The 25,861-nt window shown below is 34.8% G+C and overlaps 2 protein-coding genes across 9 annotated transcripts; both read left to right on the plus strand.

Moving 5' to 3' along the window:
- Window positions 1-5,817: 5,817 nt before the first annotated feature.
- On the plus strand, window positions 5,818-13,069 carry LOC115988640 (GATA transcription factor 28). Of its 6 annotated transcripts, none has more exons than XM_031112228.1 (8): window positions 5,818-6,268; window positions 7,478-7,875; window positions 9,135-9,221; window positions 9,304-9,437; window positions 9,860-9,991; window positions 11,671-11,776; window positions 12,390-12,457; window positions 12,567-13,069. In XM_031112228.1, exons 2-7 carry the CDS (start codon window positions 7,546-7,548, stop codon window positions 12,444-12,446), a joined length of 846 nt encoding a protein of 281 aa, XP_030968088.1. In that variant the 5' UTR covers window positions 5,818-6,268; window positions 7,478-7,545; the 3' UTR covers window positions 12,447-12,457; window positions 12,567-13,069. The 6 variants fall into 6 exon arrangements, with proteins under 6 accessions (XP_030968088.1, XP_030968087.1, XP_030968082.1 ...); XM_031112227.1 differs by having other exon boundaries at window positions 5,818-6,046; XM_031112222.1 differs by having other exon boundaries at window positions 5,861-6,046; window positions 9,135-9,227.
- A 1,103-nt stretch (window positions 13,070-14,172) lies between these two features.
- On the plus strand, window positions 14,173-21,009 carry LOC115992063 (KH domain-containing protein HEN4). 3 transcript variants are annotated; one of them, XM_031116105.1, is made up of 7 exons: window positions 14,175-14,959; window positions 16,882-17,313; window positions 18,355-18,606; window positions 19,432-19,824; window positions 19,926-19,999; window positions 20,458-20,569; window positions 20,677-21,009. In XM_031116105.1, the coding sequence occupies exons 1-7, from the start codon at window positions 14,330-14,332 to the stop codon at window positions 20,818-20,820; spliced, it is 2,037 nt and encodes a 678-aa protein (XP_030971965.1). In that variant the 5' UTR covers window positions 14,175-14,329; the 3' UTR covers window positions 20,821-21,009. The 3 variants fall into 3 exon arrangements, with proteins under 3 accessions (XP_030971966.1, XP_030971965.1, XP_030971967.1); XM_031116107.1 differs by lacking the exon at window positions 14,175-14,959 and adding an exon at window positions 16,386-16,698; XM_031116106.1 differs by lacking the exons at window positions 20,458-20,569; window positions 20,677-21,009 and adding an exon at window positions 20,363-20,447 and having other exon boundaries at window positions 14,173-14,959.
- Window positions 21,010-25,861: the final 4,852 nt, after the last annotated feature.

Genomic DNA, 25,861 nt, shown 5'->3' on the forward strand with positions numbered 1-25,861 from the left:
GAAATTCCCTTTTCATCTTTAAAATGGAAACGTAACTCTTCACACTTATCTATCTTACTAACTCTTCACACCTAATAAGCTGCATACTCACAAGAACAAAGTGACGAGCAGAACAACACAACAGAAGCTGAATTCTAGCTATATAACAGCTCATGCCTCATTACATTTTCAAGGATTTTCATCAAGCAAAGGAAGAGGACTTCCACATCTACAGCTTAAATCTCTATTCCAAACTGAATTAATGAAGTTGCCTTTGGCTTCCACTCAAGCTTTGACATTGATTTTGAATGTGAAAGCAGTGATTTTTGTATGGAAAGTTGTGGTTTTCAAGTAAACCACTACATGAATGAGGAAGGTCTTTTTTGTATTATCAAGAATGATGTAAGACGCGGGTAATGGTTTGCAGGAAAGAGAAGTGCTCTCTCCTCAATGGGATGCTGTGTAATAGATGGAATATCACCTTACCAGTCTTTGATTTGGGTAGTTTTACTTTTTTCTCAGGGTTCTTTTGGTTGTTTAGCTAATAGCTAGCTGATTAGCGGCAGTTAGTTGTAATTGGTTTGGTTGTAGCATTCTTTTGTTGATTGTTTCTGGTTTGTTTGGGACCTTTCTGCAAATTCTTTTGTTCAATTAATAAAATGTTAACCCTTTGATCAAAAAGGAGAAATTTGATTAACTGGCCATCTACATCAACATACACAAAGTCTGATAATTTAAAGTTGTGGGGACTGATGCAAAGGCTATTTTGGTGATGCTCAGCTATTGAGTTTTAGTCAAAGGAATTAAGCGTAAAAAAAAAAAAAAAAATACTTGTTAACATATGGACATAGATGCAATTCAGTTAACCAAATCAGCAGATGATGATCTTGAGTTACATCTGGTCATCATATGTAGTTTACCTTGTCTCAGCAAGGTTATCTGCAGGAACCAGCGCAATTGAATGCCTCCATTCTTCTTCATGGCTTCCTTCAAATATTGATCAAATGTATCCAACCCCACCTGTACCAAGCTGATCGATAATAGTAACTGGTTTAAGAGTCATTAACATATCAGATCATAATTAGAAAGGTCCAACCCCTTTTGGGGTTTTCTTTAATAACCAAAAAGAGAAAAACAAAGAACAAAATAATGCTATACTTTATAACTATTCGTGTAACCAATAATGAAAAATCTATCACATAAGTGACAGGGATAATCCCAGACATATTAAACAGTATCAAGCTAAAGTAATGAGAGCTTGATCAATCAATGAAATTCTCAAATTAATGAGGAGTCTTTTCATTGTCATGTGACTAATCCATGAAAATCTCCACTCTAAAATGTTACACTGCCTACATATCCAATCCTGTGCCTCAATATACACCTCTATCCAAATCAGAATAAGACTACAATATAATCACCCCATCTAAACAGATTACAAGATAATATTTTATTACAAAACATGGTGTAGCATTAGCATTTTGTATGAATAGAGCATATTTGATGGTCCTACTGCAATTTCACTGTTCCATCAATTGTTTATATAGAATCTACCAAACAAATTGATTATTTGGAAAGAAACTGATTTAAGTAGGGAGTTCTCACTGTGATACACAAATCGAATCATTTATTGGATTTCAAACAGCGAACTGTTTCATAAATTTTAATCATAATGACAAATGAAAGTGAAATAGGGCCTTTCAAGTAAGTTTAACCAAATAAGCAGTTGATAGTCTACACATGTTCAATTTAAATTTTACATTTGCATCTTCTGATGTGGGTCGATTTTTTAGGGCTCAACTTGCTCAACTTAAACAATCATATGTTAAGCTTGTTATGCTTTGGAAGTCTTACATTGGTGCAGAATGGCAATATAGACTGCCCAAGCAGAGTGAGATTAGGCAATGACAACTAAAACTATTATGTATGCATATTGTCACTTGTAAGGAGATGAAATGTAACACTAAAACAATCTTCTGATCCAATGAGAGGAGTTTTACTAAATCTGAAAGTTCATTGATAATAGAATATAATTTTGGTTTATAAGAAGACAAAAATGAGTTATTGATTCAAATATTTAAGCGATGAATATGTGGCAGGACAAGGGGAGGAGGGGTGTTAAGAAATTCCCTTTTCATCTTTAAAATGGAAACATAACTCTTCACACTTATGCATCTTTTCTGCTTAAATAAAGAAACAAGTACTAATATGCAGATGCAGCTAGTAAGCTGCAAACTCACAAGAACAACAAAGTGACGAGCAGAACAATACAACAGAAGCTGAACTCTAGCTATATAACAGCTCATGCCTCATTGCATTTTCAAGGATTTTTATTAAGCAGAGAAAAATGACATCCACATCTACAGCTTAAATCTCTATTCCAAACTGAATTAATGAAGTTGCCTTTGGCTTCCACTCAAGCTTTGATCTGCCATCTTCTGGCTTTGATAATGCTCTCCTCAGCCTCAATCTGACCACTATAAATCTAGACTACTGTCTGCATTGTACGCGACTCTAAAAATATAACTTATATTTACAACATTCCTCTGCCTTGATCTGACCACTATAAATCTAGACTACTGTCTGCATTGTACGCGACTCTAAAAATATAACTTATATTTACAACATTCCATCAACGATGTCAACTCCTTTAAGGCCTAACAACCCTGCACCCCTGCCCCCCCAACCTCTCTTTTAAAGGCACACAAACAAGCTTCCAAGCCACTTTAGCCCTCAGGCCTGACTTACAATTTCCCTTTTGCTGATAATTCTAATTCTGTTATGTATTTTAATGACCTTTATAGGCAAAATGAAGACGTTGGCCCAATGTACCTAAATTTTGTATAAAAAAGATTGAATGAGTTGAATTCTTCATTCATATGAAAGCTTTTTTGCAGCGCGTGAATAATCTTTGAAGTAACGCTTTCCATTAAGGGGCACAATCCTAAGCACTCAATTTACCAAAAATTAGAGGCATTCCCAAGTACCATAAGCCATGTTAAAGTTGACGAATTTTGACCCGTTTAATCAACGTATTGGGTTAGAATTGACCCATATAGTAGTGACTATCAAAAGATAAACTACAAGAAATAAACTACAAGAAAGATTAATGTTAGCTTAACTAATTAATAAAATTCTCATATCAACAAGATGCCATTAATTATTATATGGCTAATCAATGAAATTCTGGTGTCTAAACTCTCTAATTTCATTTAATGCGTAAATTACATATATTTCATATGGAATGATTCAAAGAGAAAGTCACAAAGAAAACTAAGAAAAAAAGAACCGTCAACTCAAAGTTGCACAACCTATGAATCCAAACCTAAACTATTTTAGTTTCACTATACCACTGTTTCCAAATCAGAATAGGACAACAACATAATTACCCCATCTGAACAACCGACTAAAACAAAAGCTCTAAACACTGTTTCCTTCTTGATGATCACTAATCAGCTTTCAATTCTGAGTCCGAATCCGTATACAATTCTGATTCCAAATCCACATCCAAATGAGCAGCGGTTTCTTCACCAATCACTTCAGTATTCACGACTTCAACGTGGGCTATCACCACAAAGTCCTCGGCTCCAAAAGACGCAGAAGCAGCCGTGACGAATGATTCCATCATTGGACAGAGAGAGTCGCAAAGATAAGAGTCAAGCTGCAAACTCTCAAGCGTGTCAACGATGTCTAGTTTCATATTCTTTGGCGAGGCCAAGACATAACGAGGAAAATCGAGTACTTTAACTAATTCCTGATAGACAATGTCTTCAAGCGTAAACAGCTTCTCATCTTTGCTGTCGTTGGTACTGGTTTGAAGAACTTTGAGTTGATACCTTGGCTTTAGACGGATTTCCAAGTATCCCATGCGTATCGGTGGTGGCTCTTCTTTAGATTTGTACAGTTCAAATCTCTTGGTGTTCGGCTCAAATCTCTTGTACGATTCAAACCTCACATTGTAATCCAAAGGTTCAAAACAAGCCATGACGTACAGAAAGAATAAGAGAAACAAACTGAGAATGTGAAACAGAGAAAATCAGAATGAGAGAGACAGAGAGTGGAATAACGTGGTTTGATTGGGATGTACATATATAGTAAATTTGTGTCCTTGTCCGTTTGGGTTAAGGATTCCGGGGTTAGGTAGGTTTGGCTAGTCGGTTGGTTTAGAAATATATTAATTATTTAACTTAATTAATTTTTCTCAAAAATATATGAATTATTATCCTAAAATTTGGGATAATGACACTTATCCCCTTGAAATTTTATTATTTATACGTATTAACTAAACTTTACATATGTGTCCCAAAAAAAATTATGAAAGGTAGTTTAGCACTTTGGTCTTTTGTAAAAAGGAAAAAAACCATATTAAGAAAAGAAATCAACAAATAGAATATCAATTATTAATTTGAAATGGTTTAAATTATTTATACTTTTATCATTTGGAAGGCAACATGAATAGAATTGTCTCTTGGATTTGAAAAAATGAGAAAATTTTGGCTATAAACTTGGTTATAGCTAGAAACTACAACTCCCACAAAAAAAAAAAAAAAATTATCGTGTTTATATATTTTTAAAATAGAACAATTAAATTGCATATTTTTTATATTCTTAACACGTATGTTAAAATTTGTGCTGATTAGATATTATTTACTATGAACATATTTGTTATGAATAATTATAGACTACAAAAAATTGAAATTTAAACATTTAATTAATGACATAACTATTAATTTTTTATTTTTTGAAAAATTTGCAAGTATGGAAGATATAAAAAAAAAGTTATCCAATTTTGAGATTTACCAAAATTCACATCTAGTAAAAAAATACTGAGTAGAGTTGTAATTATTAACTACAATTAAGTTTATAGTTAAACTTTGTCTTGAAAAAATTACTTCTTTCATAATTTTTGATGATTTTACCCATGAAATTGATCACATGGGCCTTTCATGTTCAAGTAAGCCAAATAAGTCGCTGATAGCCGACACACGTTCAATTTGACTTTGACATTTGCATCTTCAAATGAGAGTTGATGTTTAAGCTTATTATATGTGGCTTTTGATGAGCTAATCATTTTGATCATGAATCAAAGGTCCACATATAAAAGTTAACATACCGTCACCTAATTACAAGTTTAAGCTTTGAATTGGAAGATTTAATTTACTAGTTTTTTGATTTATTCTATTCCCACCAACTTTTTTCATCCTAGAGCCTTGTCTTGTATAAGTACTAAGATTCTGTTTGGAAAGTGATGAAAACTTTAAGTTTATTTGATTTTTTTAGTTTTTTTCTGGTATTATTCATGAATTCTATTATACTATTTAAATAGCAAGTTTTCAATTTCAGTTAAACAAATTGTTCTCAAATGGACCCTAATCTCCCAAAAGAATCCATCAAATTATCAATACAAAATCAAACTTTAGTTTAATTTTGTTAAAATAGCAAAGTTACATCATCAGAAAAGCCACACAAATAAATAAGTATAAATTAATACACCAAAATAAGCTAAATCCATGAGATTAAATCCACGATTTAAGGATTAGGAAATCTAGATTTTGATCCCAAACATACACTCAATTGAAGGAGATTCAGCCCCCCACATTAAAAAAAGAAAAAAAAAAAAAAGACAATGTAATATGTTGTGGCATTCCAAGTGTCCACCTACATAATATGGAAATAATAGTTTATATCGTCCGTTAAACATGTTAGCAATTTCTATCCAACTCTTATTAATAGGGGTAAATTAAAATAAAACTTAAAATTAGAACCAAATTAACATAATTAAAAAATTAAGTATCATATTAAAATATAATGTAAAAAATAGGGATAATTTTATAATTTACCCCAAAATTTATAAAAGTATTTTCATACACCAAACAAAACCCTTCACATCTATTCTCAAAAAACAGCACAGTTCTCCTCGCCGTTGATCATCCAAGGTCGGGACTTCATCCAACGGCCATTAATCCACCTCGATATCTCACTTCTCCGGTGATCTCAGGAGCTTCTCTTTCTCTGATAATTTTGGAATTTGGATCAGAACAGCACAGGGGGATTGCTTAATTCCAGTGTAAGGACATCTCTATTCCAGTTTTCGGCTTTCCCTATCCTCCAAAATTCAAAAATTTTGCTAACTGATTAAAAAACCTGTTTGGTAGCTGAGAAAAGAAAAATATCATATTTTCTCGGCAACCAAACGTTGCTTAAGGTTATTTGGTAATTGAATTGATAGTGCTTTTCAATCATTGTGAGTGAGAGATCACACAAACGGTTCGGTGAAAGCAACTAAACGGTGCGTTTTATTGATATTTGAATTTGATGAAAAGCATTGAATTTGATATTTGAATTTGATATCACAACTAAACGGTGCGTTTTATTGATATTTGAATATAAAAATAGTAGTTTTTGATTGTTGTGACACACACATGGTTGCTTTTCCTGCATTATCTTGTTAACTTAATTGTGCTTTAGGTTATTTGATCATTGAATTGATAGCTTTGACATTGATTTTGAATGTGAAAGCAGTGATTATTGTATGGAAAGTAGTGGTTTTTAATTTTTGTGATATATATCGGAGCTAAAAATTGTTGCTTTTCCAGTTTTCCTGCTTTTGTTGTCAAGCAAATGGTGGATTAGGTTATTTGATCTTTGAATTGATAGTGTTAACATTGATTTTGAAGGTGAAAGCAGTGAATTTTGTATGAAGAGTAGTGGATTTCAAATATTGTGATATATATATATATACATATATTGGAGTGAAAAATGGTTGCTTTCCAGTTTTTCTGCATTTATTGCCAACCAAATTGTGGATTAGGTCATTCGATCATTGAATTGATAGCTTTGACATTGATTTTGAAGGTGAAAGCAGTGAATTTTGTATGAAGCGCAGTGGTTTTCAAATATTGTGATATATATATCGGAGTGAAAAATGGTTGCTTTCCAGTTTTTCTGCATTTATTGCCAACCAAATTGTGGATTAGGTCATTTGATCATTGAATTGACAGCTTTGACATTGATTTTGAAGGTGAAAGCAGCGATTTTTGTATGAAAAGTTGTGGTTTTCAATTATTGTGATATATATAGGAGTGAAAAATGGTTGCTTTCCAGTTTTTCTGCATTTATTGCCAACCAAATTGTGGATTAGGTTATTTGATCTTTGAATTGATAGCTTTGACATAGATTTTGATGGTGAAAGCAGCAATATTTGTATGAAAAGTTGTGGTTTTCAATTGTTGTGATATATATCGGCGCGAAAAATGGTTGCTTTTACAGTTTTCCTGCATTTCTTGTTAACCAAACTGTGCATTAGGTTATTTGATCTTTGAATTGATAGCTTTAACTTAATTTTGATGGTAAAAGCAGCGATTTTTGTATGAAAATTTGTGGTTTTCAATTGTTGTGATAGAGTGAAAAGTGGTTGCTTTCCTGCATTTCTTGTCAACTAAATTGTGCATTGGGTTATTTGATCATTGAATTGATAGCTTTCACATTGATTTTGAAGGAGAAAGCAGCAATTTTTGTATGAAAAGTAGTGGTTTTCGATTGTTCTGATATATATTGGAGTGAAAAATGGATGACATTCATGAAGATAATGTGCGGATGCATATGAGCGAGGCACAACATCCGATGCAATTTCAGTATGAGCATCATGGGTTGCATCATATGAGCAATGGGAATGTGAATGGGATGGATGATAATCATCATCATGACAATGGGAATGTGAATGGTAGTGGTGGTGGTGGGAATGAGGGTTATGAAGGGGATGTCCCGTCTGATGCCGGGAATCTTTCTGATAATCGTAGCGCAATGGTGGATCAAGTCGGTGGTGATAGTGGAGACCAGCTTACACTGTCATTTCAGGGTCAGGTTTATGTGTTCGATTCTGTATCACCTGAAAAGGTTATTTACTTGTCCTCATTGTTTAGTCCATGTCGCTATTTTGCCTTTTATGCTTGATGATCTGATATATTAGATTTTTGGTGTTTATTATTTGATGTGGAATATGTGCAATTAATATGGTTAAAAATATGTTCAAATATTATGCATTTAAGAATTCATGTTAATGTATTTAATTTGAGACTTTGTATATTATTCTGAATACGAGAATGAGTTTGCAAACATAATCCAAGAAGTTAGAATGTGGGCTTTTAGATGGGTGTGATGTATGCAATGCAATGATACCAAGTAATTACAATGAAATGTATCTATGGACACAAACTTTTGATTGGAGTTGTGACATGAGCTTTTGGTGTTTCTAACATGGATCTTAATTGTAACTGGAGAGGGGTATAACCATATAAGTATGGAGATGCAGGGGTGCAAAATGGTAAGATGTAGGGCCTTAAAAAACAATTTGAGTTGCTTGAGGTTAGATTAATATCGACAGGGTAAAAGGCCTGCTCAAGCAGATCTGTGTTCCAAAAGAGTCAATATTGAGTAACTTTTTGCTCAGCTTGACTCGGTTTTTATTTTTTTTATTTTTAAATTAATTAATTATATTTTTTAATGAATAAGAATTTAAGTCACCTGAGCTTGACTGGACATCAGGTTGATGCTTGAGTTCAGCTAGAGATAACTGGTCTGCTCAAGCAAAACTGTGAAGTAAAAGAGTTAATCTTTACCAACCTTTTGCTTGGCTGGACTCGGTTTATTCTACAAAGTGTAATCACTTTAGCTCGAATTGAGATTAGGAGGTTGTTGAAATTCTTGCTTGAGATCACTTGAAATAAAAGTGAGCTGAGCTTAATTAGCATAGCACTTGGCTTGTGCACATGGCTGTAGAACAGTAAAAGAAAGAGTTGTTTGCATCTTGGTGACATAGTACATATGTAGATTAGCTTGTAATGCTGATTAGTGTAAGTGCACAATTTTTCAAGTTCATGTTTTCCATAGATTAGATCCAACTGATTAACTAGTTTGAATATGTAACATTAATACAATTTGATGTAGTTGTAACTCTTTTTTTGCCTAAAATTTATGTATTGACATGAAAGTTATTTTTGTGCACACATGATGATTGCATCTATCTGGAAATATGGACCATGAATTGTTTTTCATAATGATCCTCAATTTATCATGAAACTAGTATTGGCTATCTTGTCTACGCAATGGTGCACTGTAGAAACTGCCTTTTAATAATTTTAAGATGTCTTTCTCAGGTTCAAGCTGTGCTATTATTGTTGGGGGGCCGGGAAGTACCTCCAAACATGCCTGCCATCCCAGCAACTGTTCACAATAATAACCATGTAGTGGTACTTGTTCTGAGTTCTAATAATTAATGATGCGTATTGTCTCTTCAAGTATCTTGCTAACAAAGAGTTAAACCAGGGAATTTCTGGTACTCCACAACGGTTAAGTGTCCCTCAGAGAAATGCCTCACTGGCTAGATTCCGTGAAAAGCGAAAAGAAAGAAACTTTGACAAGAAAATTCGTTATACTGTTCGTAAAGAGGTAGCTCTTAGGTAATGGCATCTGTCTTCATCATAACTTTTTAAACCTTTTGAGGAAAATCTATTTATTATATGTAGAGCTATTTTTTTCTTGTACTCTATAGGCCAAGTTATATTGTTTCTTTGGAAAAGCATAAGATGTTGCAAAATATGTAATACTCTCTCCTTCCCATTTTGAGTGTATTGGTTTGAAATGGCACGGGTTTATTGAAGAAGAAAAAGTATACCACTCTTGGTACTCTATTTTATGATGTATAAGATCCATTTAAATGGATATTGTAAGCAACCCATATCATTTAAATGAAGCTTGTGCATTTTGTAAAAAGGGAAAGATTGTGGTGATTCTGAAATTTGTATAGTAAATTCCAAATCAAGCATGACATCTTACTAGGAGTTGCAATATTTTATCATTGTTTTTTATTGTCGCTTTGTAGGATGCAGCGAAATAAAGGTCAATTTACGTCTTCTAAGTCCAATAATGATGATTCAGCATCAGCTGTAACAAGTTGGGGCTCAGACGAGAGCTGGGGTCCTGACAGTAATGGATCCCAGCATCAGGAGATTGTGTAAGTTGTCATATTTTATTTAGCATTCTGTAATGTCTACCTTGAATTAATGATATATTTACCATGAAAATGGGAGATATCAGAATTATATACTACATGAGTCCTACGTGAGTCTTAATGATCCATACATGTGTGCGTGCGTGCGTGTGCATGTGTGTGTCTGTAATTTTATTTCCTGAAGAACATTTAGTCATGCTTGATTCAGGTCTGGTTGGGTTAATTGTCATTTGGGTCACTAAATGAAGTTTAAGGTTATAATTGTAGGGTAAATTAGTTTGCCACTTGAAGATCCGGGAACAAAAGGCTAGGTTGACCCTTGAGTCTTTATTTAAGACTACTGTTATCTAACATATGCAGGTTGACTTGTGTAATATTTTGGCGATCTTATTATCTCTAATGAAGCATTTTTTACCTAGGGGTTGCATCTGAACAATAGTAGGTTAGTACTGTACCACATGCGCATTACCAAATTTGTGCATGTGTAACTAACTAATATGGGTGTGTGGTCCTTTTCAGATCTCATAACAGACAAGGAATTGCAAAAGAATCTTTGTAGTTGAATTCAAGTTTGAAACTGTAATTAGGGTATTGGACAATTTCATGAGAACGGAAAGGACTGATAATCCCTAATAAGAACAAGAAATAGGTTTTAACATGGCTGTCTTAAAAAAAGATATAAAGGGGGAAAGGGAGACAAGGTTGCATGGGAAAAGGTTTGTGTACGTAAGGAGGGTGTCTTAGGTCTAAAGATGGTGCATGAATGGAATATTGCTGTTGCTATGAAACATATCTTGTATTGGTTTGCCAAAACAGGATCTTTTTGCGTAGCTTGGATTCTGCAAAATATGTTGAGGGGTAAAAGTTTTTGGATGGTGAAGGTTCCTCTTGGACAGCAGGCTTAAGATGTTGATGATTGTAAATCCTTTTTAGGGGATAAGACCTAACAGGTCACAGGTGACTTTTTGTGTGAGTATAAAGCGGAAAAGCTGACCATCTGTTACTTGTTTAACTGCAAGGATTTTATGACTTAATGGTCGTTAAATTTCTTCTATTTGTGGGTTCATTTGGTTGTTGATTTTCTGTTTGTCGGAAAATGAAGATGAGGCAGTATAGAGGATTTGATATGTGTGTAATTTCTTCTGCACCACCCCCACCCCCCTCATTTTTGTCTTGGATTTGGTATGGTTTACTTTTTGTTGGTGATTTTTCATCACCTGTGTACATGGTTGAGTCCATTTTTCTTTAAATCATTTGAAAAATGGGATGCAGTAGGTTGAACCTAATTAATTGGTAGGTTGAACCTAGTAAGTGGGGCTATGCCCTGACATACCAATCTTAAGCATTAAAAATTGCCAGTATTTCTTGTGGCAATGTATGGGTTAGATTTCCCTCTCTCTCTCTCTCTCTCTCCATGGGGTTGGTTGTGTAGTTACAATCCCAAACTCCTTAAATTTGCTGTAATACTTTGTGTGTGGTGCATTATCTAGAGAGACCTTGGAAATTCAATCAGAAACTTTAGTAACACCTTAAATTAACAAATTGCACATCACTTTGAGCAAAATGTTAAAAAATATGTTATTTATGTGCTTGATGTGCCATCCATTTCATGCCATCTGAACCCTTCTAATTTTATCATCATTGCAACTATGTGCCTGATGTTTCCTCTTAAATCTTTTTAGCTGTCGGCACTGTGGCATCAGTGAGAAGTCTACTCCAATGATGCGACGTGGTCCTGAAGGGCCAAAGACCCTTTGCAACGCATGTGGACTTATGTGGGCAAGCAAGGTAAGTAGTAGTGTTCATGTATTGTTTATTGTAAGTTTTATTATTGCTTGTGTTGAATGCAATCTCATATGCTGTGGACTTGTAAAAAGCTTTCCCTTGAATGTATTCCCCAGTGTACTTTGCCACAAATTACATTTGATTAACTTAATCATATAAGTTATAGTGAGAAAAATAAATGAAAAAGATTTATTTTTATAGAAAGAAAAAGTAACCTCTCATTTTCTTTTTCTTTTCCTTTTGCTAAAAAAAAAATAATAATAATAATAAATCCACTGGGTGTTATTTGATAAGTAATAATTAATGGACTAGAGAGAAGTGAGTGTGTGGTGCGACCTATCTTTGGCTCTTATTTGAGACAATGCCAAAACCACTATTGGCATTTATTCTTTGAAGGCAAAGCTTTCAAATTATCTCCGATTCTTAAATTACAAGTATCAATGTACTTGGGTTGGAAGTACTTGTCAAATATATATATACACATACGTATGTGTGTGTGTATTTTAGCACTAGTAGAACTTTGTCCTCTACACGAGTTTTTTTTTTTTTCTGTGTTCTACATGAGCAATGGCACAAAATTTGTTCATTTATACTTATGAACCTCTATGAACTGTAGGGAACTTTGAGGGACCTCTCTAGGGCAGCACCAAAAGCTGGACAGAATTCTTCTTAAATAGGGATAAGGTGAGCAACCTTTTTATCGATAACATGAATTTATCTTACTGAGATGAGCATTAAGAAACACGGAATCTGTTTAATCATTTTACCTCATCTTGATTTGCATATTCTGCAGAAAATAGGTTTTGAGGCTGACCAAATGGCGGTTAAGAGTTGCAGGAAACCTTAGTGATGTCTCAAGATAGCCCTTTTGGATTCAGCCACCATATAGAGGAAGGAATCTACTTATTAAACTAATGGAAGAACTGGTATTATACCCTTTTAAATGAGTTTATAGGGTTGGTTCTGCTGCACTTGGAGGTTGGATTTTTATGCTGGCCTGAACTTTCTGCTGTTAAACTTGACTTTATATGTGGATAGGATAAAATTTCAAGCCCTTTGAAAGACAGATTTGGAGAAACCTAAATCATTTGGGGCAACGAGGCCATACCGATATATCCTCAATTCAATTATACTGCTTTTGACAGAGTAATGTTTGTCCATAAAGACAATGCTGGGGAATGCCCAAAGGATCTCATACAGGCTTTGTTTTGCATTAGCCTCCTCCTAAGCAGTTTCAGTGAATTAAGGATTTTATAATTGCATCTATCAAGAACCAACTGTTGTGTTTTCCCATTTCTTTTTTGGTTCTATTTTGTTTTGTTTTTAATTTTATCTTAGTTTGTGGCACGAACAGAGGACATTATAAGGAACGAGACTATAATAAAAAGAAGCAATAATGTGCATATAAAAGAATCTTAACAAAAATTGCTAATGGCTTTTAGGCCAAGTAGCAGTCTAATCAATTTTCAAAAAAAAAAAAAAAAAAAAAGATAAAAAGAAAAAGTAGCAGTTCAACCCCAAAATAATGGTCTCGTCTCGGGGTTCAATTCAGAGATATAAATGCCATACTTATTTGTTACAAGTACATACAAGGTTTGTTTAGAAACAACTTACTTAGTTTTTTGCTAAAAGTTTATTCCTAAAAGTATTGTAGAAAAATGCTAAAAACTAGTTGATTATTTTTGTGCTGAAAGGATTGTAGAAAAAAAGCTAAAAGTGTTAAAAGTATTATAGAAACAAAATTATGTGTAATTTTAACCCTATTTTAATGTATAAATATGATACATATTGAATGAATGAAAAATTATTGTATAGTAAGTACTTATTGTTCATACATAGTATGATACAGATATGCAATATAAACCATGATCATGCGGTCACATAATTATCTATGCATGTATGTTATGCAAGTTTTTTTTTTTTTTTTTAAGAAAAAATTTTAATTCAGAAGTGACATTCATTTATGTAGTGGTAACAGAAAGTATTACTATATCAAATATGTGCTTAATTTGGACACCCACTTTAGCGTGTCTGAAGTGTTCTAAAAAAGGAAAAAAAAATTTTTTTTGAAGAATTGGTTTGAGTCTTTGAAATGACCTCAATTCTCAGTCTCAACTCTCAAGTCTCAACATTTTTATTTATTTATTTATTTTTTTTTTTAAGAAACAAGTCTCAACATCTATTCAATCTGATTGGATGCATTTAAAACTTTTGACACTTTGGAGGGCTGTTTTTTATTTATTTAAAAAAGTACACAATTTTACAAAATCACAAATGTATTTATTACAATATATATATATATATATATATATATATTTGTTAAAATAAGTTTAGGTGAGAGTAGAGTGAGACTACCCCCATACTAGGGTCAGGGTAAAGTGTAGCCCTTAGAGAATATTTACATTATCCGTCAAAGAGGACGGCTCACAATATTCAAACCAAACTGTACAAACTGATTTCACTCGATCAAGTGTATGTTTTGTACTTTGTAGTTGTAGTAGTACAAAAAACAAAACAGAGCCCATTTTGGGCTCTCTCTGTCTATCCCAACTGAAAATGGACTCTTCTTCTTCTTGTTCATCATCCTTCACCCCAAACTCCAAGCGCCCATTGGACCCCACCAACACCACCACCACCATGATGGACCCCACCACCACACCAAAGCGGCGCCACCTCTCACAACAACCATCAACAGAACAAAGCGTTGTCTTCCGTCTCCTCTGCCCTTCGTCTCTCATCCCTCACCTCCGCCCCCTCCAATCCCTCCTCCATATCTCCCCCGAAAACAACAACGACACCGACCACTGCGTCGTCCACATCCAAAACGACATCGTCAACGACGGCAGCGACAATGGCGACCATGACCAGGATTGCTCGCCGGCCCAGCAAACGCTCCTGAAGGTCTTCGAGACAATGGCAATGGCGAAGGCCAAGGTCGGTAATGATGAAAATGAAGAAGTCAACAAAGAGAACGACCCGGACCCGAACTTGAATTCTGGCGGCGGCGGCGGTGGCGAGGATATGGGGTTGGGGAGGACGGTGTGTTGTAGGTTATTGGCGGGGAGTAATCAGGTGGGGTGTGTGTTAGGGAGAGGAGGGAAGATTGTGGAGAAGATTAGGCAGGAGAGTGGGGCCCAAGTTAGGGTTTTGCCTAGAGATCATCACCATTCTCATGACTTGATTCAAGTAAGTCCTTATTCAATTCAATTTTGATTGAAATGTACAATGTTGGGTTTTGATTTTATAAGACTAGCATACTTATAGTTTAATTGAGTTGATTGAAAATTGAATTGCTAACTTTTAGTACTATTTTTTTTTTTTTTTTTCTTTTGAAACAAATATATGGGATTTATTCTTAATGAGTTTAGGGATACTACTACCATGAACATTGGGTTATTGTGATTATTGTTGCCTAGTAAACTTGATGCAACAATGATGCTACAAATACAACAAATTTCACAACTTGTTGAGGGTGGTAGCTTCTGATTAGTGCAACATCACTTTCGCATGACCAAAATTTGCAAATATATATATATATATATATATATATTATTTTGATAATAACTAGTTGAATAAATGCTCTTCTGAAGTTATTTGGGAGTATCATTTTGTTTTTTTTTTTTTTTTTAAGGCCCAGATTCCCAAATAACTTCAAAATAGTGCCAAAATTAAACCCCTTTCACATGGACCGCCACTAGTATCACTTCTATTATACACCAATCAATAACCTGTCACTTCAACAATTGTGAAAATTTTGTCACAAGAACAATTGAAAGTGGTGTCAACCTAAGTGAAAGTGATGTTGCTCCGATTTACAACAGGATATAAGTTTATAGAACTAGCATGTTTATTGGAGTTTGTTTTTTGGGTGGGGAGGATGCAATCACAAACTTTTTGCATCTTGATTAAGCCAATGGTTTGTGGACCAAATTGTATTTTCTCTTCTTTATCGGTAAGGGTGGAGGGAGGGTGAGGTTTTAGTTTCAATTCAATATAGGTGGATCAGTTGCATTTATGGTTTTTTTTTTTTTTTTTTTTTAAGATTTAAATTGCGAATATGCATTGTTCAATAGCTTAACACTTTGCCTGATCTTAAATTATTTTTCTTTAAACCTTGTTGGATTGGATGTTTATTGTGCATAGTTATTCTCTTCTTTCGATTTGTCATTTGATAGATCTTTGTAATTAGCATGCTTGATTGTATGGTCCCCAGTTGGATACACCCTGTATACTTGGGTGACTGATTTTTAAAGTCAATAAAATCCATTTCATATATATATATATATATATATAAATCTCTCTCATTTCCAATTATTAATTTGTCAAACCCAAGAACACCGAACAACACTGAGCTTGCTCCTTGGGTTGCCATGTTGGTATATCTTTATTTTTTGGTTTTGGGGGGTGGGGGGGAGGAAGCAAAAGAGGGGAGGTATGAAGACGTAAATAGGGGAAAATGATTGGTTAGATTGTTTTGCTATTTTGTGAAACTAAGATTCTGTGTGGATTTATGAATGTAGATATAGATTTGTGGAAATCTAATGTAGTAGATCTTTGTTTTTGTTGATGGGAATGCAAATCTAATGTACCCAATTACCTGACCTAGTCCTATTGACTGCCCACCCGTGAATGACCTTCGGATGGTTTTTTCCGCTTGTTGGTTAACATCAGTTGGGCCTTTCCTTCACCTGACAACATCAGATCAACTGGATGGCATTTATGAAACCTGATCCAACCCGACATGTGACCAACCTAGCTGATTTTGCCTGACCCCTGTTTAAGGGATTATATTAGACGCCTGGGGGATGATTGCATGGGCTAGTTGGAATGCACGAAACTTGCTGCACTTCAAAGGCATTCAGAATCAACCTACTGATATACTCAAAAGAGCCTACTCATGACTGGAAGAGTACCAGATGCTTGCTGTGGGTCTTCATACTTTTATATTCTAAGCTTTCCTTGTACTTATACTTATTTTGCTGGAGCCTAGTCCTGGTTGTTGGCTGATGGCTCCCTGACTTACTGTTCTAGTTCTTTTCTTTTATTAATGATAATTTCTATTTTATTCAGTATAGTACTTCTTAAGGGTATATTCTAATGATATGCAGATAACAGGAAACTTCTCAGCTGTAAAGAAAGCACTCCTGTCCGTTTCAAGTTGTCTTCAGGATAACCCTAGGGTCGATGCAGCCAACTCTGGTTCTACTAAACCTTCATTGGGGGCACTACATGGAACTCCCCTGCCACCATATGTTGATATTCCTCAACGGGGTTATGCATCTAGCTTTCATGCTGCAGATTATCGTTCGAGAGGTTATTCTTCGGTTCCGGGGCCTGAAAATATTGGTGCTGGTCACAGAATGGCTATGGAAGAAGAGGTGGTATTTAAGTTGTTATGCCAACTTGATAAAGTTGGTAGTCTGATTGGGAAAGGTGGCTGTATAATACGAGCTTTGCAAAGTGAAACTGGTGCGTCTATTAAGATTGCTGATTCTGTGTCTGACTCAGATGAGCGGGTTGTTGTGATATCAGCACGAGAGGCATGAAAACTAAACCGTCTTTGAATTATAATTATTTTATTAATGTGTGGAGATCCATAATACATGTCGGATTTTTTTTTTTTCAAAAAAAAAAATTGGTTTAGATTTTTCTTGCAAAATATGGACCAGGATAATCAAGTCCGTATAATGGTCCAGATCAAATTTTACAAATCTAAAAAAAGGTGCATGTGGTGCCATGTCATTGAATATTTTAAATGACATGGTACTATTTACAGTGTTATATTTAAAAATATATATATATATATATATATATATATATTGACCATGAAATGGAGAGAATCTTCTCAAAAAATTAAGGGTTTTCCATCTCACCTCTTTCAGTGTAACATGTGTAGTGAATTAGGACCCAAGAAAGATAAACCTTTTCTAGCACTACCTTGGACAAAAGTATCTCATGGTCTTTGACACTAAAATTTGTTGTGCTTCTCTGCATTTGAAAGAATAATTTGTATTTTCTTGTTCAATCATGAAATGATAAAGCTGTCGGTACTATTTGTATTTTTTTTCTTTTCTTTTTTCAGCTCTTTTCTGTACACGGCTAGTGTATTGGGGTTCCTTTCTTTTTCTTTTAACGAATTTAGTTACCTATAAAAAAGCAATATATTTGGTGCAAGGGTTGTGAATCATGTTAAGTGGTATGGGTAACATAATCCAACTGGTCACTTTGAGATCTCCTATGTATAGAGTCCAGATGATGACAGTCATCCATTACTTCCTTTTTTGGACCTTTCAAATAGGAGAAAATTCCATAACCTGTTGTACTACTATTTTTCTAGAAGCTAATGGTCCTTGGACCAAATTGCATCTCTATGACTCTACCCCCTTGTAGGTCAGGGTTGGAGGGTGAGGTCACAGGGCTAATCCCTTCTGTGGTGTAATTACCTATTAAAGAAAACTTTGTTCTAGATTATTCATCATTAACATTTTAATGGATTGATAATCTAGAAGTGTTCTTATTTGAATTTTTAGAGATAGAAGATCTTTTGTTTTCTCAAATTCTATTGTTTTGACCTACTGCAGAATTCCGAGCAGAAACATTCCCCAGCCCAGGAAGCTGTTATTCGTGTGCATTGTAGAATTGCAGAGATTGGATTTGAACCTGGTGCTGCAGTCGTTGCTAGGCTTCTTGTTCATTCACAGCAGATAGGTTGTTTATTGGGTAAAGGAGGTTTCATTATAACAGAAATGAGAAGAGCTACTGGTGCCAGTATACGTATTTTTTCAAAGGAACAAGTTCCAAAGTGTGGTTCCCCTAATGATGAAGTTGTGCAGGTAATTAACCCTTTTGGGCATGAATATATTGCTTAAGTTAAGAAAGTCAAAAGGGAATTAACCCTTTTGACAAAAAAGAAAAAGAAAAAGAGTTACTGCTGTATTTTATAGGATAGATAGATAGATATATTCTCTGTTAAGCTTTTTGATGGGAGAATTTTCTTGTTGAACTTTCTGTCTTACTCATTTTGCATATTTGTCACAGTATTTCCCTATTTCCCCCCCGTAAGAAGAACCTACAAGTATTTTTTTTCTCTCCTCAAAATCCTTTTCCAACTTGTCATCAAACAATCTTGTCTTTAATTTATGCCAAAATACATTCTAGTAAATACATCAAGACACCTTGAGCTTCATGCTCAGGTGACTTTCTCTCTCTGCCCTTGCCCTCCTCTTCTCATTTCCTTTTTGATGTCCTTTTAATTCTGATCCCAACTTCTTTTTTCTGTTTCTGAATCAATAACAAGAATCCTATGAATGTGAGGTGATACTTTTCATGTTGCAGTGGAGTCTCCATTCTTTGAATAAATTTTCAGCAAAGTACCATGCGCTTCTCTAAGGTATTCCAAATGATGCTGTTGTGGCTCATATGTCCTTTAAACTTGTCCATGATGCTATAACCATGCTGGCTCAAGTGATTGGCTCTTCGACTTAAACTAAATGGATCAATTAGAGTGGACTATTTTTTCCAATTTAAAATATGCCTATTTTCCATTTTTGTATTTCACAATGTGATATGGATTTTTTTTAACAGGTAATAGAAATATTTTCTGCCCATTTATTTCTAATTATTCTTGAAGACCAAACAGGCTTTGTGCTTTTTGGCAGGTTATTGGAAACTTGCAATCCGTACAGGACGCTTTATTTCACATAACAGGCAGGCTTCGGGAAACCATATTCCCAATGAAACCGCCCCCTCCAAATTTTTCTGCACCACCCTACATGTCTCCTTTTCCAGAAATGCCTCCTCCTTTGTTCAGGCCAAGACATAACCCAGCTTCCCCAGGTAGCTATCCTTCTCCAGTGGGACATCCTCATGGAGTTGACCGTTCTGCCATTCCATCCCAACCCCTAGATCACCAGCCTACATTTTCACATGGTATGGATCGCAGTGGTCCATCTAACATGGACCGAGTTCCCTATCCTTATGGAAGTGAGAGACCAGGACATGGTCCTACTTTTGACAGACCCTCTTCTTCTCCAAGATCTTGGAATCCTCAGGTCGGTTGCTTGTTTTTCCAAAAGTTTGAAGCTTCAACATTTGGGGCAAATTTACCTACTTCCATTTTTATAATTTCCCTGTTACTCCTTGTTCCTTTCAGGCAGTGAGCAGTGGAAATAATTGGGGAACAGCTGATGTTTTGGGCTTGACATCGAAAAGTGGGCCTCTTCGAAGGTACCTTGTCCTAGATCTCTTGTTGTTTTCCATCATCTTCTTATACTTACGCAACTAAATACTTAGGTTTGTAAATTAGAGTTAAGCTGGCATGACATGGTGATAGCCTCTTGTCATACCAGATACCACCCATCAAATTAAATCCAATATATAGATTTAGTCAGCATTATTGTAAAAGGAGTATTGGTTAACTTTTTGGATATGATCTTCACTTAAACAATATTGATAAGATTGCTATTCTGTTCCGCGTTTTATCTTTGCTTTCTTTTTCATTTGGCATGAGGCATTAATGTTTGGATAAGCTTGACAAGATATATGATCAGTTTAGATTTATAGGAAATGGTAATATGTAGTTTTATGTAGGCAGACAACATAAAAGCAGATGGTATAGAAAAGAAACTTCATGATTTGATTTGGAAGTGCATTTTTTCTTTTTCTGCCAATATTATTATGAGCAGTGGAAGTCAAGTGCCAATTTTGACCAGCACGACTGTTGAGATCACAATTCCTCAAACATTTTTGGGCCATGTTCATGGAGAGAACAACAGTAACCTGACTCAGATCCAGCAGGTGGGTTTATGAATGGTGTATTAATTTCAATCTTTCTGCATCAAATTTATGATGATAGTACTATATTGATTTTGACGCGAATGTTGGCCCTGGAAATTTCATCTCAGATCTCGGGTGCGAAGGTGTTGATTCATGACCCAAAACCTGGGGCTATGGAAGGTGTAGTTATAGTATCTGGGACCAAAGAACAAACGCATGCTGCCCAGTGCCTTATTCAAGCTTTTATACTTTGTGGGCAGACACCACCTTGACAATCCGTTCTGTTAAGTGGCAAGCTATATTGATGAAGTTTTGAAGTGTGAATATTCCTTCTCTCTCTTTTCCTTTTTTTGCATCAAGTGTAAATTTTGTAGTTGATTTTGTTCTATGCCTATTGTCTGTTGGTTCCTCTTTCTTGGTGAATGAAATAAAGATCTCATGTATAGAAATTCTATATTTAATTTAGCCTAGTATTACAGTGCCAATTAGTGGTTTTGCCGGAGATAAGTAGATGCTTTTCTTTGAAATAGATATTGAGCAAAAATTAGCTAAGCTGTATTCACAGAGTTTCCTTTACAATCCATTCCTAATGTATTCACAGGGCGGTGACCATGCTCTCTTGAAAGCAAGTTTGCGATATAAACTAAAATGAAAGCAACATGAGATGTATCATGTATATGCATAATCTATCTCACAGCGCGTGGATTTCATATGATTGTGAGGTCTACACACTATGAGAGGAATAATGGATATATCTGACCCATAAAAGATAATTATTAGAGTGTGGGGGGGCAAACAAGAGATCTTGTTAAGTATTTATAAGGTTATTGGTATATTGGAAAACAAGGAGATGTGAAGTCCAGTATAATGCAACGTAAGTACCCACACTTTAGGTCAGACATTGAATGAAGTAGAATTTGCACTAATCTTCTGTGCAAGAACATAATGCAACCAATTGCACAGATGAATGTCCCATGCGATGACATACACTATTGTTTTAAATGGAATGTCATAACCAGCAAGTTTTAGCAGCTGCATGTAACCAGCACGGATGTTTCTCTAAAAATCAAGGAAAGGCACAGGTGCATGCAACCAGCAAATTTGATTGACATTGTTTACAACCACCTTTGATTTCATTCTCACCACTTCTCTGACCTCTTCCTGTGCTTTCTTCATGATATGCTTTTCCATGAGCTGTCATTACCCACTTCATTGTTGTTACTTGTTATAGAGGTATCAGTTAAACAGGTCTTGATATTTTCAAACCAAATAGATGTCTTCAGTTTACATCCGATTGTGTGTGTATATCTATGTGTAGGATTAGGTCCTATAGTGTTCTTAGGGTAGCTCTATCATGGAGTTCTTATAATCCTATTAATTCATTTTGAAATAAAAGATAATTCATTTTGAAATAAAAGAACTGGATACCCTCCCATAAATTATAATAATAATAAATAAAAAAACAAATGCTGGGAGCCTCTGGTCTCCTGCTTCAATCTACACAATGGAGTATATGGATGTTTGCATTAAAAATATAAGGTTCCCTGGATCCTCCTTGGTCAAATGGACACTGCCACCTTCAGATTCTGTGCTTAAGCTTAATGTTGCGATTTTCCAGTTCAAGTATGTGGCGTATGTGGATCTGGGACTATGAATGCATAAGGGCCAGGATCTTTTTGTGGACAGTTGCTTCTGCAGTAATAAAAGCTCTACTCTTTTGTCAAGTTATGGGGTATTCTAAATTTATAGTGGAGAGCACTCTGGGCTGAACTAGTTGTGTTACTTAACTCGGAAAAGCAATAATTCCCTCTGGAGATTGCATGGATTCAGAAGACACTAAAGTTCATTTGTGAAAGTTCTAAATTTTATTTCATTTGTTAGTGTTCCACATAGATGGAACAAAGTTGTTTTAGCTCTTGCTACTGTTGCAAAAGAGAATGAGAGGCCAGCGAATGACTTGAAGAATACTTTTCTTTTCTCCTTCCCATTGTAAAGCTTGATATGGAATTAGAGATGACAATTTTTCCCTGCCCTACTTAACCTGCCCCTCCTTGCTTCGCCCCGTGTGGATTTTCCCCGACCCGCAAAGGTGATGGGGCGGGGATGGGTTTAGACTTTTTAGACCCACCCCGTCCCATCCCCACCCCCTCTCGCATTGCTAAGGGTTATAATTATAAAATTTTCATACCCTAAAACCCTACTATTTAAACAAACATATTAATATTAGCTTATTTTATTCTACCCAATGTGGTTCTTTACCTTTATTTTGTCATATGTTATACTATGAGATTTTTTTTTTTTTTTTTTTTTTAATGATTGTCTTGTTAAACACTTGGATATATTATTCAATTTTTTCTAAAAATTGATTTGATTTGATGGGATAAATTTAGTTGTAATTTCAAGTATATTTTTATTAATGAAATATGTTTCATTAAAAAAATTGTACTAGTTGTAGAGCAAATTAACAAAAAATAGAATTTTACGGGGTGGGGCGAGGCTTCACGGGGCCCCAAGGGTTGGAGATGGGGCAAGAAAATTTTCTCCGTCATGCAAGGCGAGGCGGGGGCGAAGACCCCATCCTTCGGACCCGCCCTGCCCTATTGCCATCCCTACAGTCCTCAATTGGTTTTAGATGTTTGTCTATTAAAAAAAAAAAAAAACTGCATTGATTAGGAGAAAGAGTCATTATAATTTAGGCTAAAATACAAAACCCACCCCCTATGTTTCACCATAATTCATTTCAGTACTCTAAATCTGCTTTTGTTCAATTCAATTCTCTAAGTTTTAAAAGTATTCAATTAAGACCTTAGTTAGTATTCCATTAAACTATCTGTTAACTCTCATTAAAATTGCACTTGTTTTGGCCTTTCACAATATTTAATTAATAACATTATTATTTTATTATTTCTTTTGAAAAAGAAGATAGAAATTTATATATAAAAGTAAGAAAAGACTGAACAAAGAGGCCTGGACCCAGCAACTACGAATTGATAGATGATACCATAGGGTCACACTATGAATTCTCAATCCATTCCCCTAGTGCCAATAAGAGTTTGGAGCTATTATTAGAAGATACCAGTCAATAATCCAAGAACTTGAAAGTGATCTTGTTTGAAAATTGAATTGTAAAGAAATATACTTTCGAATTAGTGAATCTAATTTCTGCAATGACAGAGACTGAGTAGGCCTACATCCTTGTTATTTCCTTCAACTTGCTAACAACTACCTAAACAATTTGAGTCTAAGTCAGTCAATGCTTTAATTTTCTACATTAGGTGATTGTTGAAGAACACCGATTCAGGCACATTCATATTTTGATTAGACCTTTATTTTTTTGCAATAGATGTTGAAACATTAACTCTATGAAGTAAAGATAGTTGCATACTAGAGAACGAATGCACGTGAAAGACTTAAAAGGAAAACGCAAGACTAGACTTAGCATTTGACACATGAATTTTATGTTAGGACCCTATTTCCACATTGACATGATATGGATTGATTGGAGCTATATCGTTTGCATTGCCTTGTTGAAAGCAACCAATGCATTATTGAAGGTATCTACTAAAATAACTAAATTTCCACATTCACATGAATTGGTGTACTTTTTAAAACTTTGATGGAGACATGCCGTTTAGCGTACTCAAATTGCATTTTCAAGTCTCAAGTAATAATTCATGAACAAGGATGATTGAATCTCAACAAAAATGTTTTAAAATTAGAAAACCCCTCTAAAAAGTTTGTTTCATGCCATTGATTTTGGTGTTAAAATTGAACTAACCCAATCTAGCAAGTGTATCAAAAAATAAATAATTTTAACTTGTAACTTTAAGTGAGATTAAAATGTGGGTAGACGTATAGGTGTAAGCAATATTTTTTTTTTTTTTTTTTTTTTTAAGGAAATATTGGCAGTTGTGTTTGAACAGTTAAAAGTCTTAAGTCTTAAAATTTTAGATAAGTTAAAACTTAAGACTTTTAAAGTTTAGTGAAGGAGTAACTGAGTAAGAGAGATTTCTAAACAATTTTAAAAGTTTTCTTTTTTAAAAAATAAAAGAAAATGTAAGGATTAGAATGTGTATGTGGTGGTGGACGTTTGTACTTTGTATTTGTGTAGAAGTTGAGTATTTTAAATTTTAAATAGGTATGCTAAATTTTAGGAAAATGAGGTGAATTCTGTATTTTTAATTTTACAAAGAATTTTTTAAATGACTTTTATACCCTTATTTATTTATTAGTTTAAAATAATGTTAGGTAAAGATTAAGCGTGATTTTGAGAATTCAGAGAACATGTAACTAACTTTGTGAATCCACAGCTTCCTTATTTAAGGTTAATTTGCCAATCATGCATAAGTCCTACAGAAGATATATATTCTATTACCAGCAATTATCTAGAAGTTTGTAGAAGACCCAAATCAACGATAATGACTATTTTCAGCGGAAGTCCAGGCCTAGAAGCTGGGAAGTAGCAAATCACACCATAATTGATTGATTTCTTTTTTAGTTATTTCCTTATTTGTATCTTGGCAAATCACGTCCTTAATTCATTTAGCTGCGTCACGAGGCCCCAACCTTCCTATGCATCATATGTAGTCCCAATGTCCCATCCCACTCTATTAATTAAAAAAAAAAAAAGGGAAAAAAATTGTTTTATTTAGTGATAGGCAATTTTGAAGTGATCGACAATTTTGTCTTAACAAAAGGACTTTCTTCAATAGATGACGCATGAAAGTGACCCTGTTTGCAAATTGAAACTTGGAGAAATATACATTTTTTTTTCCTTCAACTTGCAAAAAACGTCATAAATAATATGGGTCGGTCATTGCATGCCTTATATTTCCACATTGAGGTGATCGTTGAAGAACACCGATCCACATTCATATTTTGATCCAACATAGTTTGCACATCACAATAGAATACTTGCAAATAGGAGAAATAATGCGCATGAAAAACTTGAAGGAAAACACAAAACTTGAATTAGCATTTAGCACATGAATGTGGATTTAGTAGGCCTTTATTTATTGTATGCATTTCCTTGCTAAAAGCAAGCAATGCATTATTAGAGGTAACTAAGAAAATTTCTAAATTTCCACATTCACATGAATTGGTGTAATTTTAAACTTTGATGGAGACATGCCATTTGGGGATGGCAATTTTGCCCCGCCCCGCCAATTAACCCGCCCCTCCCTGCTTCGCCCCACGGGGGTTTTTCCCGCCCCGCAAAGTTGGTGGGGTGGGGATGGGGCAAGATTTTAGCCCCGCACCACAAGTCGGGACGGGATGGGTTTAGACTTTTTAGACCCACCCCACCTCATCCCT

The sequence above is a fragment of the Quercus lobata genome, chromosome 5, assembly GCF_001633185.2.
Source record: "Quercus lobata isolate SW786 chromosome 5, ValleyOak3.0 Primary Assembly, whole genome shotgun sequence".
In the NCBI taxonomy this organism is placed as follows: Eukaryota; Viridiplantae; Streptophyta; class Magnoliopsida; order Fagales; family Fagaceae; genus Quercus; species Quercus lobata.

Bases quoted from the DNA above. Each gene is read 5' to 3' on its own strand.
- LOC115988640 (XM_031112222.1), top strand. From the start codon at position 7,546: ATGGATGACATTCATGAAGATAATGTGCGGATGCATATGAGCGAGGCA. The intron at 9,992-11,670 runs GTAAGTTGTCAT...AAATCTTTTTAG, and splicing joins TCCCAGCATCAGGAGATTGT to CTGTCGGCACTGTGGCATCA. The intron at 11,777-12,389 runs GTAAGTAGTAGT...TATGAACTGTAG, and splicing joins GACTTATGTGGGCAAGCAAG to GGAACTTTGAGGGACCTCTC.
- LOC115992063 (XM_031116105.1), top strand. From the start codon at position 14,330: ATGGACTCTTCTTCTTCTTGTTCATCATCCTTCACCCCAAACTCCAAG. The intron at 18,607-19,431 runs GTAATTAACCCT...GCTTTTTGGCAG, and splicing joins CTAATGATGAAGTTGTGCAG to GTTATTGGAAACTTGCAATC. The intron at 19,825-19,925 runs GTCGGTTGCTTG...TGTTCCTTTCAG, and splicing joins CAAGATCTTGGAATCCTCAG to GCAGTGAGCAGTGGAAATAA.